Raw genomic sequence first — 19,553 nt, forward strand, 5'->3', positions numbered from 1 at the left:
CTCGACCTTTTCTTGATGATATCTGGTGTTTTTTTAGTGCTGAATGGTTTCTTGTTCTCATTCTGCAGGCGATGACTCTATGAGAACTTCGCAGCTCAATGTCGGCACGGCAACTGACGTCTCCCTGAAGATCACGGAAACAGATCTCAGCTCGCTTACAGCGAGCATCCGAGCTCCTTCGGGCAACGACGAGCCATGTCTTCTTAAGAGACTCCCCAATCGCCACATTGGTGAGCTGCTCGGCATGTGCTAGGCCTTGGCCAATGCTGCTCATCTTTATTCTAGCCCAAAGTGATACCTGTTTAGATCTTGTAGGCGTTTTGATTAGTCTGAGACGTTGGGCTGAACATCAAGGTTATAGAAGCAATCAGACCCTGAACCAGCAAGCACTTTATACGTTGGGTGTGAACTTTAAAAGTATCAGTGACCTTCAGTGACTGTTTTTTTCAATATCTTTTTGCTTCTCAGGGCAGCTCTTGGTCTTATGATACATTTCGGCGTAATGTCCAGTGTAGAGAATGGGTTATTTTGTAAATCTTCCCCGTGTCTCCACAGGTATCTCCTTTACTCCTAAGGAAGTGGGGCGAACATGTAGTGAGCGTGAAGAAGAGTGGAAAGCATGTGACCAACAGCCCGTTTAAGATCATGGTGGGCCAGTCTGAGATCGGGGACGCCAGTAAGGTGAAGGTGTTCGGCAAGGGTCTGGCGGAAGGCCACACCTTCGAAGTGGCCGAGTTCATTGTAGACACAAGGAACGCAGGTAAGAGTTTAGCAAGGAGGAGACAAAACTTTAATCGGCTTTGCTTTGAGTGTGCCAAAATCACTGCAAATTGTCAGGTTATGCAATGGATCTAATTAACAGCGGCCAGCGTGTAAATAAATAGTACGGTGTCAGGGGAATAATGTACTCAGTAGGAGTTCCACCATACTGGAAGTGCATCCAAAGAAAGTAAGACATTTCCAAGCTGGCCAACAGTCAGGGACCGAAGTCAAGAGCATGACTGATGCCTACAAACACCACTAGCTAACTAGGAAGACAGACTGATACTAGATTATGTCACATGTCACTGACAACAGGCCCCGCTCCACTGCTAACTCCTCTCCACCCCGTTGTGTCAACACTAGGATATGGAGGACTGGGATTGTCAATCGAGGGTCCGAGCAAGGTGGACATAAACTGTGAGGATGTGGAGGACGGGACATGCAAGGTGACCTACTGCCCCACAGAGCCTGGCAACTACATCATCAACATTAAGTTCGCTGACCAGCACGTCCCAGGTGAATCACTTTTCCTGCACTCTCGAAATGCTGCCACCTGCTGATACGGGTCGGTAACAACATCTCTGCATATCAAAGTTGTGTCCGATCTCAACAAATGATGTAATTATTTCTCTCTCCTGGAGCACGATTGACGGTGATGTCCGTGCGGGGGTGGTACGATAGCATGATCGGGAGCATCTGTACCGTTCACAGGAAGCCCGTTCACGGTGAAGGTCACGGGAGAGGGAAGGATGAAGGAGAGCATTACCAGGAAGAGACAGGCCCCTTCAATCGCCACAGTGGGCAGCACCTGTGACCTCAACCTCAAAATCCCAGGTGAGGAGTTCAGAGTGCAGTAAAAAGACAGTGTGATCTGTGTGAGGCAGGACAGTCCCCATGCTCTTCTATATTGGCTTCCCTCATTAGCCTATTAGCTTTCTTTTCTGGTCTCTCTCTCTCTCTTTTTTCGCTTCGGGATTCAAAGCCATGGCTCACACTTGTTTGTTTCAGTTGTTTGACGTTGCTCTAGAGTAACAATGGAAGCAGACACAGTGAAGGAAGCAGAAAAGCTTCGACAGCAAAACGGATAGCGGCTAATCGGGGCATGACTCTCCACCCATTCCCCAATCCGGGGGAAATCCCCCCCACCGTAGTCCCGTGGCATCAAGTCTCTCACGCCAGAGTACGAACGCACCACATCCTCCCTTCGCTCAGCTGATTGGTCACAGCTCGTTTGGTGGCTCAGTTGATTGGGCAAAACCAGTCTGGTGGCTCAGCTGATTGGGCACAGCCCGTTTGGGGGAATCCCCCGTAGAGGGAGCTGTTACAAGTCAGGGCTTAATTCAGTCACCATCCCAATTCCCCTTTTGACTTAAAGACCCAACCTAGCATGAAGTGCCTCTTCAGGCTAATCATCCCGACGCATCCTGTGCTCCTCACTTTGGTTGAAACAAAACAACAAATTGGACTTTGCATTACAGATCATTAGGAGTGGAAGATCCAATTTCTGTATTATTTGTAGAATTTCCCCGCTGACTAGCATGCTTGCGCACTGCAGTGAATTGAGTGCATTTCTTATTATGAATCACGAAACATTGAGCTTGAGGCATAATAAGGATATATGCACATTTGATTCTTTTTTCTCGCATGGGCTTCAGATGGTTGCATTCAAGGCTCCAGCATCTGCTTGACCTCAAAGCTGCTCTTCATAGCTTCCACTCCTCTGTTGTCTCTTTCCTTCTCCACCTCCTCCTCTTCAAATGCTTCCTCCTCCTCCCACTCCCCACCCCCCCAGGGAACTGGTTTCAGATGGTGTCGGCTCAGGAGCGCCTGACACGCACCTTCACGCGCAGCAGCCACACGTACACGCGCACCGAGCGCACCGAGATCAGCAAGACGCGCGGCGGTGAGACCAAGCGAGAAGTGCGCGTAGAAGAGAGCACGCAGGTCGGCGGGGACCCCTTCCGCGACGTCTTCGGGGAGTTCCTGGGCCGAGAGAGCTTGGGTACCTTCAGTGGGATGCCTCCCCGGCAAGAGGGTGTGTGAAAGCGCCACCTGGTGGCTGGGAGTGTGAATAAGGAAAACCCCCTCTTTGTGGCTTGTTAACTCTCCCTCTGCAAGCTTCCCCATGTACATCATAAACAAAGCTTAAATGCAAATCCCCCTCTTATTGTTGAACTCCTTCCTGTTTGCTGTTTTGAGTTTTAAGTGTGAATTGCTTCATTGTTTTTTAAGTGCTGTTTGCCCACGTGTATGTGGCACAAGGGGAAGGGTTTAAATTTGGCTCTTCCACTCCTTAAGAGCTACGGAGGCAGGATAAGAACTGTGTGTCTCGATAGAGAATAACGGGAGCAGTAATTTATGACCGAAAGGGCAGCCGAAGTGGAAAATATGACCTCATCGAGGCTATATCATCTGGCCCAAATGTGGCTTGCATAACAAAATGGCAGTACAAGACATTACGTATTGACATATCTTGCAGTGTGTGTTTTGTGTAACAGTAGATTTGTGCTATAAAAGTGTAGAAAAAAATCGAATAACTGTTTCGAATTTAATTCTGTGGTTGATGCATGCTTTTAATAAGCTTAATTGTGTGATGTTTGACTGCAGGCTACTGTGAGCCCTCAAAGGGGCTGGGTACCGAGTTTTTCAAATCTGGTTTTTGCTTAATGGCCTAGTTTTATATGTGGGGTTAATGCTATTATGCTAGCATGATTTCCAGGATGTACCCCTATCTTATGTGCTGTGCATTCTGGGAAAGTATTCAGGCCCTTTTAACCATGTGCTGGATCAGTCAGCAGACAGATAGCTGGATGGATTTCCAGCGTGGCGTTATATGCATTTTGGTGCAGGTCCCATGGTGAGCCAGTCCTGAAACATGCACTGTCTTGGTTCCCCCTATTAGGTGAAGCAGGACCCCAAGAGATGACGGCCCAGGTGACCAGCCCTGGGGGCAAGACGGAGGATGCAGAGATCATAGAAGGCGAGGACAGCACCTACAGCGTGCGCTTTGTGCCCCAGGAGATGGGCCCCCACACGGTCAACGTGAAATACAGGGGCCAGCATGTGCCTGGGAGTCCCTTCCAGTTCACTGTGGGGCCCCTTGGGGAGGGTGGGGCCCACAAGGTCCGAGCAGGAGGCACAGGGCTGGATCGGGGCGTGGCTGGTGTTCCTGGTGAGTGGGAGCGATTACTAATCGGGTTTTACAGATGGGAGGTATGATACAAGGCATTAATGAACAAGGTGACCTCCCCCAGCCGAATTCAGCATCTGGACACGGGAGGCTGGCGCAGGGGGGCTGTCCATCGCTGTGGAGGGCCCGAGCAAAGCGGAGATCTCCTTCGAGGACAGGAAGGACGGCTCCTGTGGGGTCTCCTACATCGTCCAGGAGTCGGGCGACTATGAGGTGTCCATCAAATTCAATGATGAGCACATACCTGACAGCCCCTTTATCGTGCCCATTGCCAGCGTGTCAGACGATGCGCGGAGGCTCACCGTCACCAGCCTGCAGGTACGCATATTACTGATGGATAAAATGACACCTCATGAACCATTTGCTGTATTTTCTGACCCCAGTAGGTGGCGCTCTTGGTTTACTTTTGGGCATGCTTCTTTTTTTGAACAAAGAACACCTTTTGGGGTAAAAAAAAAAAAAACAGTATATGGTTCATGAGCTATAATTTTCATTAGTCTCTTTCAATGATTTATTACTGTACTGTGTGTAATGCTTTCATGGGTAGAGCCTACTACCTTATTTCATTGTGCACTTGCACATTTACGAGAAAGCTGACTTTGATTATGGCATTTTTGATGGGGCAGAGTCACAGTAAAGCTTTCATTTTCAGCGGGAACATGTACAAGACACCCCAAACCGTCACTCTATCCTTTTGCAAAGACTGGCTCCCCCCCTCTTGTCCATTGTCCAGTAGACACCTTCGAAACCCAAAGATGTCCCCTGCTAGAGCTAGAGGCTTGGGCAGTGATTAGCACCTTCCTGTATGACATCTGCGGTTTCCTTCTTACTCTGTGGCTCAGCTGTGGACGTGCAGCTCCGCCGCTTCCCTGTGGGCTGCAGGGATCTGTCTTTTGCACCTGAGGACTCATGGGTCGTCCTCATCAACTCCCCCGGCTGCACCAGCTCAATTTCTCAAGTCTTGAATCCCTTTAGATTTGTTCTTGTTTATCGGCTGCCGCCTTGAGTCTTAACGCCGCTTCTCCAGTGCTTTCTCGCTCCATGATTCCAAGCCGGACATCTTTCCTTTGCGCTTTTCAGGAGATGAGTCTCAAGGTGAACCAGGAGGCCTCGTTCGCTGTGCAGCTGAACGGGGCAAGGGGCGTCATCGACGCCAAGGTGCATATGCCCTCGGGGGCTGTCGAGGAGTGCTACGTGACTGAGCTGGACAGCGGTACGGCATTTCTTCTCCACGGTTCCGCTGAGAGTTACCGTTTATCTAAGTGATTCCCACTCAAGGCTTTTTGTTCAGAAGAATCCTGTAACGTTTTGAGAGAGGAATTCATGAATAGAATGGTGCTGCCGTGTCATGTGACATCCTGTGGCGTCTCCCCCTGCAGACAAGTACGCAATCCGCTTCATCCCGCGGGAGAACGGAATCCACTCCATTGACGTCAAGTTTAACAGCAGCCACATACCAGGCAGCCCTTTCAAGATCCGTGTTGGGGAGCCAGGCCAGGCTGGGGACCCTGGGATGGTGTTGGCCTTTGGGCCTGGATTGGAGGGAGGCACCACAGGTGCAGTTCCATGAACTTCATGCTAATTCTCATGCATTTTAATCAGACTTGGAAAATAATGTATTTTTTTTTTAATTTTGCTGCATAATGCATAAATGGATATTTTCTTCATAAGGGTCATAAACAAGCCTTATACATATTAATTAGGCTTTTATGCTAATGCGCTGCAGCTCAAACTGAATGATTCTGAATGTGCTCTCTGTCACCCCCTACAGGCGTGTCCTCAGATTTCATCGTGAACACCTGCAACGCCGGATCTGGCGCCCTGTCCGTCACCATCGACGGGCCCTCCAAGGTGAAGATGGACTGTATCGAGTGTCCTGAGGGCTACAAGGTCACATACACGCCGATGGCCCCTGGGAACTACCTGATCTCTATAAAGTATGGAGGACCACAGCACATCGTGGGCAGTCCCTTCAAAGCTAAAGTCACAGGTAGGATGCACGAATTCTCATTATATATAGTCAGTCAACAACCCCTTTACCACGCATGCAAAATAAACAGTTTCCTTTAATATATTCCGTGTCTTTATCCAAGCACTCAAAGGAGTGTTGTGAGTAAAATTAGTGTGAAAGGTTTACTCATTTGAATACAGCTAGACAGCACGGCACATTAACATTCTGTACATAAACATGCATTCTGTAGCGAGAATCAAAGTGTTTGGGTTTGAATGGGCACTGCTGGCACAGTATACAAATGTGCTGCTATGCAGAAATGGGTGTTATTTGAGATTGCAGTGTGTGAAGAGCCCTGGATTTGCTTCGGGGGATGGCGGGGGGGGATTAATATGGAATGCTGAGAGCAGGCTCGATCGTGGGCTGCATGATGGGGGAGTAACCCACTGGATTATCGTAACGCCCCCGCACTGGGATGACTGCACACCGACCCACGCTACCAAGAGAGGGGTTGTGTAACGCCGCCTGCAGAGTCCTGATTCCCGCTCTTACACAATCGCTCTGTCTTCACCGCCAGGGGCGCGACTGTCGGGGGGGCACAGCTTGCACGAGACCTCATCGGTGCACGTGGAGACGGTCACCAAGACGTCCTCCGTGGCTGGGGCCTACGGCTCGATGCCCAAGTTCTCCTCAGACGCCAGCAAGGTGGTGTCCCGGGGCGCTGGGCTCTCCAAGGCCTTCGTAGGACAGAAGAACACCTTCACCGTAGACTGCTCCAAAGCAGGTAAGAGTGAGCGAGCAGCCGCTCGCACGAGTGCTGTCGTGATAAACCCAGGACAGGAAGAGAGAGGACAGGATATCTTGGGGCACGCAGACTCCCACACGCTGGTTTTTACTCTGCTGGGAGGATATTACACCTACACGCAGAAGTAGGAACATGATCTACCTCCATCTTCCACCCACTGCAGAACAGCAGAGGTATTCAAACTGTGGGGCGCCGCCCCCCGGTGAGGCACAAAGGAATTGCACAGGAGGTGCTGGTGAGGGAAGGAGAAACAGAGAACTGTGTGTGTGGGGCGGGGGGGGGGGGTGAACTAGGGACAGAACTATTTCAAAATTGCAGATTTTAGAAATATTAAACATAGAGAGAATTACAGGTCCAAAACCTCCTTTGATAAGCTTATCCTTCCCATTGAGCCGCAAGGTAAAGATTATCTGGGGTTAGTGTATGTGTGTGTGTGAGGGGGGAATCATTGCAAATATACAAATATATCAGTATAGAATCACAAGAGGCCTGACATACAGGAACAGAAACATAAAGCAGACACACTGCAGACACACTGCAGACACACTGCAGACATACTGCAGACACACTGCAGACAGTTTAGAGATTGTGTGTCTTTTGGGGTGGAAACCTGTAGAGCACAGGCAGCACAAAGCAAACTCGGTTTTCTAACTGGTCAGTGGTATTGCCCAGTTAACTGACAGGTGCCCGGTCTGTCCCGCAGGCACAAACATGCTGATGGTGGGCGTGCACGGGCCGAAGACCCCGTGCGAAGAAGTGTACGTCAAGCACATGGGCAACAGAATGTACAACGTCACGTACACGGTGAAGGAGAAGGGAGACTACATCCTCATAGTCAAATGGGGAGACGAGAACGTTCCGGGCAGCCCCTTCCACGTCACTGTACCGTAAAATCACCCCCCAAGCCCCGAAATGTCCAGAAATCCCAAAGGACAGACTTCCATAAAACTGAACCAAAAAAAACATGTTTATCTCACTGGGATAAGAACCTGAACAGCCGCAGTAAAATCTTAGTATTAACTTAATTTTTAGGGCTTGTTCGGTATGACATCATACCAACAACCCCATGGATATTTTTCCTCCTTATTTTGTAACGTCAGCCTTCAAAGCGTTCTTGCCTTTTACGATATTTTTGTATGTTTTATAGAATGCGCAGTGGGGAAATAGTGATTTTATTTTTTTTTGTTCCTTTCTGTACTGCCCATCTCCTAGGCCTGAGGTCCGTTCTAATCCAAACCTTTTTTCTATACAGTCCTTAAAGGAAAACTCAACCGGAAAGTGCCTTTTTCGTTCGGTGAGCCACGTTACAAAACACAGGCCAATATTAATCAAGAGAAGATCACTTTTGACTATCAGCAAGGATTTTGATTTATTTATAGTTTTTCTTTGGCTTGTATATGACAAGAATTTGTCTTATTTTTTGACATGACGATGGAAAAAAAAACACACTGAATAGCCTGGTAGGTTTTTCTGTCGTGTACCAGCCCAGGTTGAAGGATTGGTTTGATTGACCTTTTGTACCGATAAAAAAAAGCGTAGGGATGGTTGGTCACGCGGACGGTGCCATTAAACAGTGTTAAAGAGTGACGTTTTATGGTGTTTTGTATGTATTAAAAATGAAAGGAAATTCTAATTGTTTGATATATTAACCTGCTGTTTGGTAAGACTCTGCAGACTTAATAAAGATTTAACTGCTAACTTGCCACAAAAAGCACAATGGCGTGTTTGTGTTTTGATTTCAGCGACGATGGCGACAATTTCATTATAGACAAATATTTACAGGTATTTATAGATGCATTCGGTGGTATTTTAATGTGCATATTTGCGACTATATTGTTTGTTTGGTTGTGCTTTCCTGACACTTACTGGTGATGAATTGACATTACAATTTTCCCTAAACTGAATTTTAATATGCATGTATTTCTATATTATATGGACTGAAATGTGCACTAATTTAAGATGTTACAAATTCCACTAAGCGTGTAATCAAATTCATCAATACTTATGTGGAACTGGGTGGTAACAATTTTCAATTCAAATGCAGTCAATGTATTTATATGCGAACTATGTTCCATTTCTATGTGATTTCGATTTGAATATAATGACACCCCCTTATCTGCGTTTTACCTCGAACCACTTCTGGGTTTCAAACCATGCACCAAACGGCTACAGGCTGTAAGCTGGCGAGATACTTTTAAACTTTTCTCATTTCAGGTTATGTACAGATATACGATATAATATTTTTCATCGTAAAGTGTGTAACAGTAGCTTATATTTTTTTCATTGTTCCTTTGTACTTTTGATGGGTGTAAAAGCATTTTCATTGCTCTATCATCCCTTGATACAAAATGTTTTTTTTCATTGCTATATTGTCTCTGGAGAATTTGTGTAAAAAGTCAGAATCCTTTTCATTCGAGAGAGTACAGTGCTGTATAATACATACAATGTACTTTTTAATGGCTGTATTTAATGTTATAAACATGAGAATCATGTTATATAGGCGTATTGTCAGCTTTGGTCAGTTGGCTGGAGTGAGATTTTCAGTTCGAGACAATTCTGCATACACACGCACACACACACATTTACTTGTAACAGTTTTATTCCCTTATAAATGGTCGCTTCGCGAACTGTCCCAAAGCATTTGATGTAGCTAATTTTAGGACCTGCGGTAGGGGTCATCTGCGGTAGAGGTCACCCGCGGATACAGGGGGACTCCTGTATTACGACACACCTCACATACGCGTGATGGTCACCCCTACAGGCAACTTATGAGAGGCGTCGACTAGCCAAGTTAAGCATCCGAGACTAAATGAAGTTGGCCTGCATGCACCCTTAGGAGTAGGCCTCCTGGTGCCCTCTGCAGTGCGGCCATTAGGTCAATCCATACTATATATAAAGGAAACCACGCGGTTGATGGCACACCAGTGACGTCGTTTGGCTTAAGGTAGCACTGGTAGGGATTTATCTTATTAAGAAGAGTCAGAATTTGCCTTCCAGACGAATGAACTCGGTAAGCCAGTTTTTTTTGTGTTGACTGTGGTTAGGCTGCCACACCATTGGATTTAGTTAATAATGAGATTATTATTATTATTATTTATTATTTTAGCTATATGTCATGGAGGAACTGGTTTGCACTGACATCTGTTCAAACCAAGGCTTTAACACAAATGTGCCAGGAGTCCTGGCTGGGAATCTCGCCTGAAGTTCGAGTACAAAAAGCTGAAGACCCTCTAACCCTCTGGCTGGAAATAAAATTGCATTTCTTACTTTTGTTTTTTAACGATACTAGTAGCCTAGCTGACTAGTAGCAAAGATTCTTAAGTTACACCCCCTGCCCACAGTCACTAATTTTCATTTTTTGTTTGTTTTTTGTTAGTTTTTTTTGTTCATTTTCGCAGAGTTTTTGTTTGTGTCAAACGCTGTCAGAGGTGCCTGTCCCGAGTGGCAGGGACAGTGTTGGGAGATGCCAGCAACACTTTTTTATTTTTCTTTATTTTCTTCCAAAGTGCCCCCCCCCCCCCCCCCCCCCCTCCCATTATGACGTGAAGTTTCTGCATAGAGGTCGGAACTTCTAATTAATTTATTATTCTGGGTATGTTTCATTCGGATTATTTGCTATATTTTCGGGTATTTTGTTACGTTATTATTGCTGCTGATTCCAGGCGAATTGTGCAGAACCCCGAGTTTAAGTCTGTACTGTTTAACCTTTAAATTTAAATTCCATTCAAATAACTTTATGGAGTTTGCATGTTCTCCCCATGTCGTCGTGGGGTTTCCTCCGGGTACTCCGGATTCCCCTCACAGTCCGAAAACATACTGAGGCTAATTGGAGTTACTAAATTGCCCGTAGGTGTGCATGTGTGCATGACTGGTGTGTGAGTGTGCCCTGCGATGGGCTGGCCCCCCATCCTGGGTTGTTCCCTGCCTCGTGCCCATTGCTTCCGGGATAGGCTCCGGACCCCCCCGCAGCCCAGTAGGATAAGCGGTTTCGAAAATGGATGGATGGATGGTTAACTTTATTTGTCCCTGAGGGGCAATTAAAGGCACACAGGGCAGTTGAACAAGGACACAATGACATAAAGTGTAATAGTATTTGAAAGATGCTGCAAAATTGCAGTCAATCAGGTAGATAAGAACTGATAAATATGTAAAGGGAGGGATTGTTAGTTGGTGGGGGGGGGGGGGGGGGGGGGGCTCAAGTGCAGGGAGGCGGGGGGAGAGAAGTCTGTGAATTGAGGAGTTGAACAGCCCTGGGAACAAAGGTCACTCTCCTCTTCGGTGTCAGGGGGGACAGTGGAGCCGTCATCCTGAGGGGAGCCACTCAAACTCCGGAAACAGAGCATGGGAGGGTCCTGCGGAATCCCACACGCTGTTCTCTGAGTTTGCTGATCACTCAGGGATGAAAGTGCTCTGACCGGGGGTCCGGTGATCTCAGAGCAGACTTTCACTGTGTTGTGCAGGCGGGTCCTGTGCTGTGGGCTGGTGGAGTGATACCAGCAGGCGACGGGAAAAGAGAGGACACTCAACGAAGGAGTAGTAAAAGGTTCTGAGTATGATCTTGTTGACCCCAAAGCTGTTGAGCTTCCTTAGCAAATATTGCCGCTGCCGACATCTCCTTACAATGAAATCGGTGTTGGGGGCAAACGTTAGGGTACGGTCGAAAAGAACCTCCTGGGGTCCGTCATTGCCTAGACCCCCCACCCCCCAGGCAAGCTAACATTATATAATGCAAATAAAATGCTTTTATGAATGCAAGTTACAACATGTGGTAAATGTCAACATCTGTCTGCGAGCCAGTTCTCCATGACGATCTCTATACGCCGGTAGATCGTAAGCTGCGTCACAATTTGATCAAGGTCGTGCGGTTTGCCTTTAAACATATCCATATGCGGAAACCATCCAAATGTCCTAAAAGCAAAGCCCAGATTTTGATTTTGCTTATGGATCGCTGTATCTAATGTGTATGAAACTTCCGTCTCTTCATAAGAGAATTAGGAGTTCCCTCCAAACGTTTATACGGCATAGTGTGGCCATTAGCTCAGTAAATGGTACTCGAGCCATCAGATACTACATAAAATTACAGGTTCATATTTTCACAAACTGATTGTACAATGCCTACGGAGATGGACGTTGCATTGCGTTTGTTAACATGGCTATAATCATCATTTCATCTACAAGATCATAGATCGTAAATAGCTGAATGGATATCATGATAATTGTGTTTAATTAGACATTAATCAAGCCGTATTATTTGGGGCTGGAAGCTGGACCAGGAAGATCTATCAAAGGTCCAGGCTGGGTGTGTTAAGAGACCAGCAGCCCCCCACGCACCCCGCCTATCAGACAGCCATCCATAAATAACAGCCCCAAATATAGCAGCACGAGCGCTATCTTTAGCCACCTCACCCCTGATGGAAACGTCAGGTACATGCAGGTACCCGAAAGGTTCTCTGACGATGATGAAGACTAATGACTCGATAAATATAGATTTGAGATCCACCGTTAAAGCGATGTCCAGACGTCGTCAGTCACACCTCGCTTTTACCCAGCGATTAACACTAAACTAACCAGTAGGCGGTGGGTTAATACTGACGTCTAATTAGCCACGTGGCTGCTGTCCCGTTTCTTAAATCACTGCTAAATATTAGTATCTGTCTTCTACATGTGGGTATATGTAAAAAGGCTTATTCTTTCTGTTTAATCTCTATTTTTCTGTTGAATTATCAACATCCAGATGGTATTTTTCTGTATTAGGTTTTTCATGTAAAACGCTAATTGCTTTACCGAATACAGCTGGAATATAAAGCTTAGTCTAATGGTTTAATTATGCGGAGGCTGACAACATTTTGCCATGTTCTGCTGTAAATCAAGTGCAGTCGTAAGGACTGATTCATGTATTTGCTGTCGACTTCTATAGTCTATGTAAGACGGTCACAACACGGCTTTACCCGTCAATAGAAAGGCTTGTTAGAAACTAATGAAGTAACTATCATAAATCGACTTGTTAACCAGCTGGAATTCTGACTGTTTTATAAGGGAGATATCAGTACGGTGGTGCTCTTAAAATGTAGGTGACGGGGGATGGTGATTGGACAGTTTAGTCTTTGTTCCATCACAATCTGACTTTAATTAATTGCATCACTTTTTAACGTCGGTGATACATCTTGCAGCTTGCTCATCGTTTAGACTGTCCTGGGTGGCTCAGTGTCCACGTTGATGAAGATTTCAGGCTTTTTGAAGAATGCGGTGAGTACCCCATGGTGTTACATATACTTTATGGTCGATTCTGGATGTTTCTTGCTTAAGGTCACGTTTGCCCGGAGACTTTCTAGATGAATTTTAATGTTCTGAGGTTAGTTTGCTGACATATGGAGGAGGGTGTAATTTTGCCCATCTTCGACAGCTGCCAGCGGCCTTGTGATACGGATGCTTATGCCAGAGAAGCTGGGTTAAGAACTAGACCAATCAAGCCGGTTTCCTGGCGAACAGGTTGTGGTTTCCAGGGAGTGGAGTTTGTGTGTGGTGTGTTTTTGTTTTTAACCCTTTCTGTGTGGGCTATCTTGAGGTTTGTGACTGGAGCAGTTTTCTGTAAATATAACTGTGGAATGTACTGACACACTAGACCCCAATCTGATCACCATGTTTGACTGCTGTCGGTACTGGGTGACATACTACTCCAGTTTACCTGTTTAGCTTAATCCTATAATTCATTATGTACTATAACTTTTATAAGCCAAAATGTAGGTCTTACTCGCTACGAGATGGAATATTAAAACCTTTGCGTGGAATTACAAAATAAGACTGTAGAGATCAGTGGGGAAATGCTAGTGCTTTGAGTTGTTTATCTAACAAACAGTATTATGTACACATATGCATAATATTGCTGAAAAATCCATACAACCGGGACAGTAATTAAAATGTTAAGTAAGCGAAGCTGTTGGATGAGATTCTGACTAGACGATGTTGGGAATACAATGACTGGTGTTTAATTGCTGGCTGGTAGTTTTCCCCTCTGTTGGGAGGTGTAAGACGGGCTGAGTAATTGGTGCTTGCTGAGCATGGCCTTATAGCCCCGCTAGGGCATGTGGCTCTGGGTCCTGTTGATCCCCAGGGATAACGGTTAGGAATAGTAGCTCCTAAAGGTGTAATGTGGCACACTTTTCCAGAATATGAAATGTAAATAAACCACTGTGCATACATCGTGAGGGTGTAGTCAATACGCTTTACATTACCCACAATGCAGCTCTTCACCGTGCTTATGCGCAAAGCCCTGCGTGAAAACCTCAAACATCGCTAGCAAACACCACACCGAGTGTAATGCTGCGTGCTGAATGGGAATGATCCTGCCTCTTAAAAGGCGTTTTGTAAGGCTGACGTTGATTTAGATCCGTGGCTCCGTGCCAGTGAGATGCAAATCGAGCGTGGTGTAGCTGCCAATGAGGTTAGCAGACTAGCGCTGCTGCATTCCCAAGCAGCTCCCTAGTCATGCCACTTATTTTTCCACATACATCTTATTTAAACATGTAACACATGTTGCAGTAATAATTGTTTCTCTGATCTGCACCTGCTGACTGAAATGGACCCTTGAGTCTGGAACAGTGATTTGCTTCCCTCCATTTCTAAATCTGATCATAGTTATATTAAAGCTACGTGCCTCGTGTGAAGACACCTTAACCTCTAGAACATTTTCTCCTGAGCCTAATGTGTGTTTTAGTAAAAACAATGTTTTCTTGCAATTCCTGATTTAATTGCTTGGCTGGAAGGAATACAAGACATTAACATTGAGTAGTGCTGGTTAATATACCCTAAAACGGCTTTTCCCGTTAGAACTGTATTTCCACAGAAAATGCAGATTCCTCCCTTGTTCAATTATCCATTAGATGAGCAGACGATGCTGACAGGTTGTGGCGAGCTTATAAATAAATGCAATCACTGGATAGTTCATGGAGTAATGGAACTGCGTGAAGAGAAATGAGGAAAAGCTCATTTCACCAGCGGCATTGCATAAATAAAACCGAAATGCAGACTGTCTGGTACGTGGCTAAATGGAGACGTCTAGGCTGGTCAGTCATTACTGCGGCCACGGGTCTTCTGTCACACCGTATCATTTGTTGTTGAAAGGCTGCCTTGTGTTTTTTTCTTCTTCCAGAAATCGTTTGCCGTGATGTGAATTGATGCTCGCCGCAGAATGTGCTTGGGAAACCGAGTGTGGTCGGTGAGGGTAGGATTTATAAACTTTAAGGCATCCACAAAGTGCAATGTAAACAAATCAGCAAAAAAAATTACTGATTTATTTGATCGATTTATTTATTACTAAAATAAAGTTCGGGAACCCAATTTAGCGCTTTTTTTTTGGTCCTGGTTGAAATGACAGGAACGGTAACTCTGCAGTAGCATTGGTAGTACACTCCCCTGGATATAGTCTTTCTGCTGTCTCCTGCTGATCTTAGAGACGCAGCTAGTCAAAGACGGGGCTGTTATGTAACAGAGTTATGTATTCGGCCACCAGGTGGCAGCAAAACCTTAAGATGGGTTGATCACCGAGAAGTGTCTTTTTCAGATGCGGGGCGTTACACGTAGATGCAAAAATGTGATGCGCATATATATATTTTACATATGAGTTTCATTGCGTGGAACAGCCAGATGTGTCGCACAAAACAAGGCTTCATGAAACGAATGCAGTTGCGATTTTTCTTAATTGCATACGCCCTAAAACAATGTCGTTTCTAAGGGTTGGGCGGGCCGTCATTACAAAGTTAAACTTAGCTCTTACAGTGCGGTGAAAAAGAGGGTAATTAACGTTTAATACGTTGCTGTAGGTGGCATCGAGTTTTTAACAGCTATCTTCAGCCTGTGCAGCAATACCAGCTATAATCGAATAGTAAGCTTTCTATTCTGGTAAGAGCAGAGCCTATAATTAGCCGGTAATTTTCCTGCTCGCTCATCGCGTGACTCTGCGTGTGGCTGATGATTAACGGTCCCCATTTCCTCCCTCGGACCATCTGGGCCGGGGTCTGTGTGTCATTAACTGGGCCGCTCCTGCCCACCAAGCGGCTGCATCTTCCCAGCCCTCCGGGGGAGACGGACAAGCAAAGGGAAGGAGGTAGCAAAAACAATGGTTTACCAGGATGAATGGTATATTCCGCGTCCCCGGCACAGGTAATTCAGGGGGTGTAGATCCCGTGAGGATGACGGTGACAAGATGGCGAGCTCTGCTGCCTGACCCTGTCAACACCACACTAAATTATTTTGCTGGACTTTCTTAATGCTACCTTTTTAAATTGAGGCGGAATGAACTGCTTGCTAGTAATTAATTTAATAAGTGGAAGGGACAGTGGGTGGGGCAAGATAAAAATACACCTGTTCATCCAACCCAGATTTTACACTGCGATGTCACCCAGCACGTAACCACGTGCGATTCAGCATAGTTGTCCGCTTCTCTCCTAGGGTCTCCTTCAGGTCCACTTCCTTCCCTGGTCCTAACCCACATTCCACTGCCAAAGATGGAAAGGGCGGGCATGATCAGGCAGAGAGCTGTGGGGCTCTACTGTACAACATACACCCTCCCTGCACCTGTTCACCCGTAACTTCCCCATGTTGTAACTTCATTTTGGATTATATGGTCTGTGTGTTATAACCCTCTACATTCTTTAGGATTATATAAAAGAGCTTTACTATCTTTCACTATGCCAAAGACTTTTTTTCGTCTAAATTGGGGAAAGTAATATTTTTCCGTGTTCCTCTATCATCTTAAAACCATCCTGCTATATACATTTTAAAGCGATATTTTTCCTGGAATATGTGGCCTGACACTTTAAAGGTTATGGAAAATAACTAGGCTTCTCTTCTGCTGCGAACTGATTCCCGGGAATGTCACGGGGTGTCACGTTTGGACAGCCTTCATCTGATATTAAGGATGAAGTAAATAACTGCTTCTGTCTCGTCTGGCTGGCTGTGGACCGCTGACGTACGCATGGACGATGGCTGGCTCCTCTCCTTCACGTAACTTGGTCAAGTAAACAATGGCATCAGTGATTGCATTTTGTACCTTATATTTACAATCAATAACCAACCAATAGTTTGTTAAACACACATATAAACAGAATTTAACTGGAGAAGCTTTTAATCAACGTTGGTGCATTTCAGATTCCCCAAAATTCTTTATAGAGCCAATAAGACGAAAAGTCTTCGTTCGTTCGATAATGAACATTATTAATTCAGTTAATGTTTTTCCTCTCATCTTTGCATCCAAAAACTTGAATTTCGATGTACAGAGCAGCCTGCTCATGTGAAGATATTTTCTTCCAAAAAGAAATCAAATATAATTTAATTACGTCTGAGCTGCCTTGAAACAGAACCGTAATCCTTCACAACGTAGCTTCAGGGTTCCGTCTCGAAACGAAATGAAACCAACATGCATCAACATCATGATTTTTGAAAACTTGCGACAGTTCTACTAAAAGGAGATCAGATACCACAGCAGCCGGAAATGCTCTTCCACCTAATTTTAAAGTTGACGGATTTTAATTTAACTGTCGTGCAACGCTGCTGTGTCTTGGTCCTACCCAACATCAACATTACTTGTGTTCCGACCATTCATTCCTGCGTCTGAATACCCATTTTTTGCCCTTGTCCCTCCGTAAACATGGGATTTCCCCCCATGTGGTTGCAGGTCTCCCAGTGGTTAGTGTGAAAGCGTGGTCTTCAGCACAGTCTTAACATAGACGATGCCTAGGACCTTAACTGTGGTGCTGAAATGCAGTTATTTATTGCCTCCCTGTGGAAGAAGATGCTGAGAGGTATATCCCTCGGTATGTAAGAGGGAGAATATTCTTTTATTCATGAACTGCTTATAATGCATTATTCAAATGACTTGAGCTGCTAGTTTAACTCGTACGCTTTGCTCTTTATATTTGCACCAGGCTTGAATTCAGACATGATATACGTGCGTCTTTACCATGGATGCAAAGTATGAGAGATGCGTATATTTAAAACATGTTGATTCCGTCATTGCCGGGACTGCAGAAGTGTAAATAATGGCACGCGCCGGGAAGGCGTGCTGGCACCCTGGCATTACTGGTATGTCATCCAGAGCCTCAAGGCTGCGGTGCAATCGGAGTGGTTTCCACCAGCGCAGTGTGCCATAGTGCAGGAGACGAATAGAAATAGGGGAATCGTTTTGATACGCCGGGCCGCGGAAACGCCAAAATCCCTTCTAGTTCCTTTTAAATTGCCTTTCCATGCGAGAGAACTAGCAGTTCACATACGAACGGATGCAATCTTGCCATTTTGCTGCTGATGTGACCCAAACGTTTTTTTAATTTTATTTGTAAGTCTCCCCCCCATTATTTCAATATTAGAATTTGTAAAATCTAAAAAGTTACCCTCCGTCTTTTATTGGCCCACAGTGGTTTTTGGTTCAGAAATGATTTGAAGTGCGTGCCAGATAGTCAATATGACATTATGCCTCCCCCCCCCCCCCCCCCCCCCGAAACAGACCCCGGCCAGTTTTGTTCATTGAAACCCTTGGACGATATTAACACTCAGTCTAACGTCATGGTGAAGCGGATGAATGAAAAGTAATTGTTAATGATATAGCTAATCATGCTTAAATTACATCTTTCATCTTTTGGATTGAGAAATTCATGAATAAGGCTGCTATAATCACAACGTTCAGCAACTCTTAAATTATCCTGCCTGTCATAACTTTCATTTGCAGTCACATTAAAAGGATTACAGAGTCTGACTCTAGCTGAGCGATTATTGCACTTTGATTTAATACCTATGCAAAAACACTCGGCACATGGTTACGGAGTGTGCGCTGCTCTGCGACAAATGTCAGTGTGGGCTGTGGGAGCGCCCTGATAGGCTGGGGCGGAGCGCGGGAGCTGCGTGATTGGTCTGTTTGGCATGTGGAAGCCGTTAATTTGAGTTTAGTAATGCCCCGAGTCTCATTATTCAAGATTAATTTTCACCGGCTTATAAAGGAAGGACGAGTTTATAAGGCATCAGTTTGCTTGTTATGCATTTGCCAGTGTTTGTTGACTACTGGAGTGCCTTTTGTTTTTAACTGCTTATAGGGAGTCTACTGTTGGCACACTGTCTTTGAGATATGTCTATATCCCAGAATATTGGGTTGGACTTGTAGGAACATCTAAAAATATGTTCAAGTGTTTCTTTCCACAGCTAAACACTAATATTTTGAGTAGATTAAGTTGAGTAGATTAATGGGTGACATCGGATATATTAATATAATACATTTTCACCTGATTTTAATTCTGGTAATGAAACAATTTATTCGTGCAATTTTGTCTCAAAAGCCAGGCACAATACAATGGGCTTAATGTGATGCTAATTAAACAGAACTTGAAAGATGCTCCAGCTGAAAGCCTGCACAGACGTACAGCCTTCAGAGCAAGTAGTAGATGAGAATGTTCAATCACAAAGCAACAATGTCAATTCTGGCACTGTTGCCTGGTGCTCGTAAATATGTCGCTCGTGTATCCGAAGTCTGACCTTTCCAAATGCTCAGTTTCCAGAGAGGTATGCACTTTTTCTTTTTTAATAAGTGATGACTTTGGGTGCACACACCAAACTGTCTGCCCTACATCTCATTCTCACCATTATTTATATACCTGTATGTTTGTGTTTTAATAGCATGTTTTCTTAATCTGTTTGTTTTTGTGTGTTTTCCGTTTGATATACTTACATTGTTTTTGTGATGGCATGAGTATACAAACAAATTCCTTTTTTATGTTCGAGGTAGTGCGCAGTACCATTCGGATTCTTGAGCAGGTCAGTTGACTGGGGCTGTTCCTTGTTCTGCCTGTCCTGCATTCTCATAA

General features: G+C 45.2%; 2 protein-coding genes across 2 annotated transcripts in view; both read left to right on the plus strand.

Annotated features, from left to right (window-relative positions):
- flncb (filamin C, gamma b (actin binding protein 280)) overlaps nt 1-8,425 on the plus strand; it is a 48,714-nt gene extending 40,289 nt beyond the window's left edge. The window contains 13 exon segments of the mRNA XM_049007445.1: nt 69-230; nt 556-581; nt 583-760; nt 1,126-1,278; nt 1,474-1,596; nt 2,555-2,797; nt 3,665-3,934; nt 4,017-4,270; nt 5,033-5,165; nt 5,332-5,508; nt 5,724-5,942; nt 6,481-6,687; nt 7,412-8,425. Coding sequence (XP_048863402.1) covers nt 69-230; nt 556-581; nt 583-760; nt 1,126-1,278; nt 1,474-1,596; nt 2,555-2,797; nt 3,665-3,934; nt 4,017-4,270; nt 5,033-5,165; nt 5,332-5,508; nt 5,724-5,942; nt 6,481-6,687; nt 7,412-7,599 — 2,333 coding nt within the window. The 3' untranslated portion in view covers nt 7,600-8,425.
- Nucleotides 8,426-12,622: 4,197 nt separating this feature from the next.
- The window catches only part of kcnd2 (potassium voltage-gated channel, Shal-related subfamily, member 2), a 200,418-nt gene continuing 193,487 nt past the window's right edge, over nt 12,623-19,553 (plus strand). Inside the window, exons 1-2 of the mRNA XM_049007418.1 lie at nt 12,623-12,775; nt 12,879-12,954. The gene's annotated coding sequence lies outside the window, so the exon portion shown is untranslated. The remainder of the gene's footprint in view (nt 12,776-12,878; nt 12,955-19,553) is intronic.

This window comes from Brienomyrus brachyistius, chromosome 3 (genome assembly GCF_023856365.1).
Source record: "Brienomyrus brachyistius isolate T26 chromosome 3, BBRACH_0.4, whole genome shotgun sequence".
In the NCBI taxonomy this organism is placed as follows: domain Eukaryota; kingdom Metazoa; phylum Chordata; class Actinopteri; order Osteoglossiformes; family Mormyridae; genus Brienomyrus; species Brienomyrus brachyistius.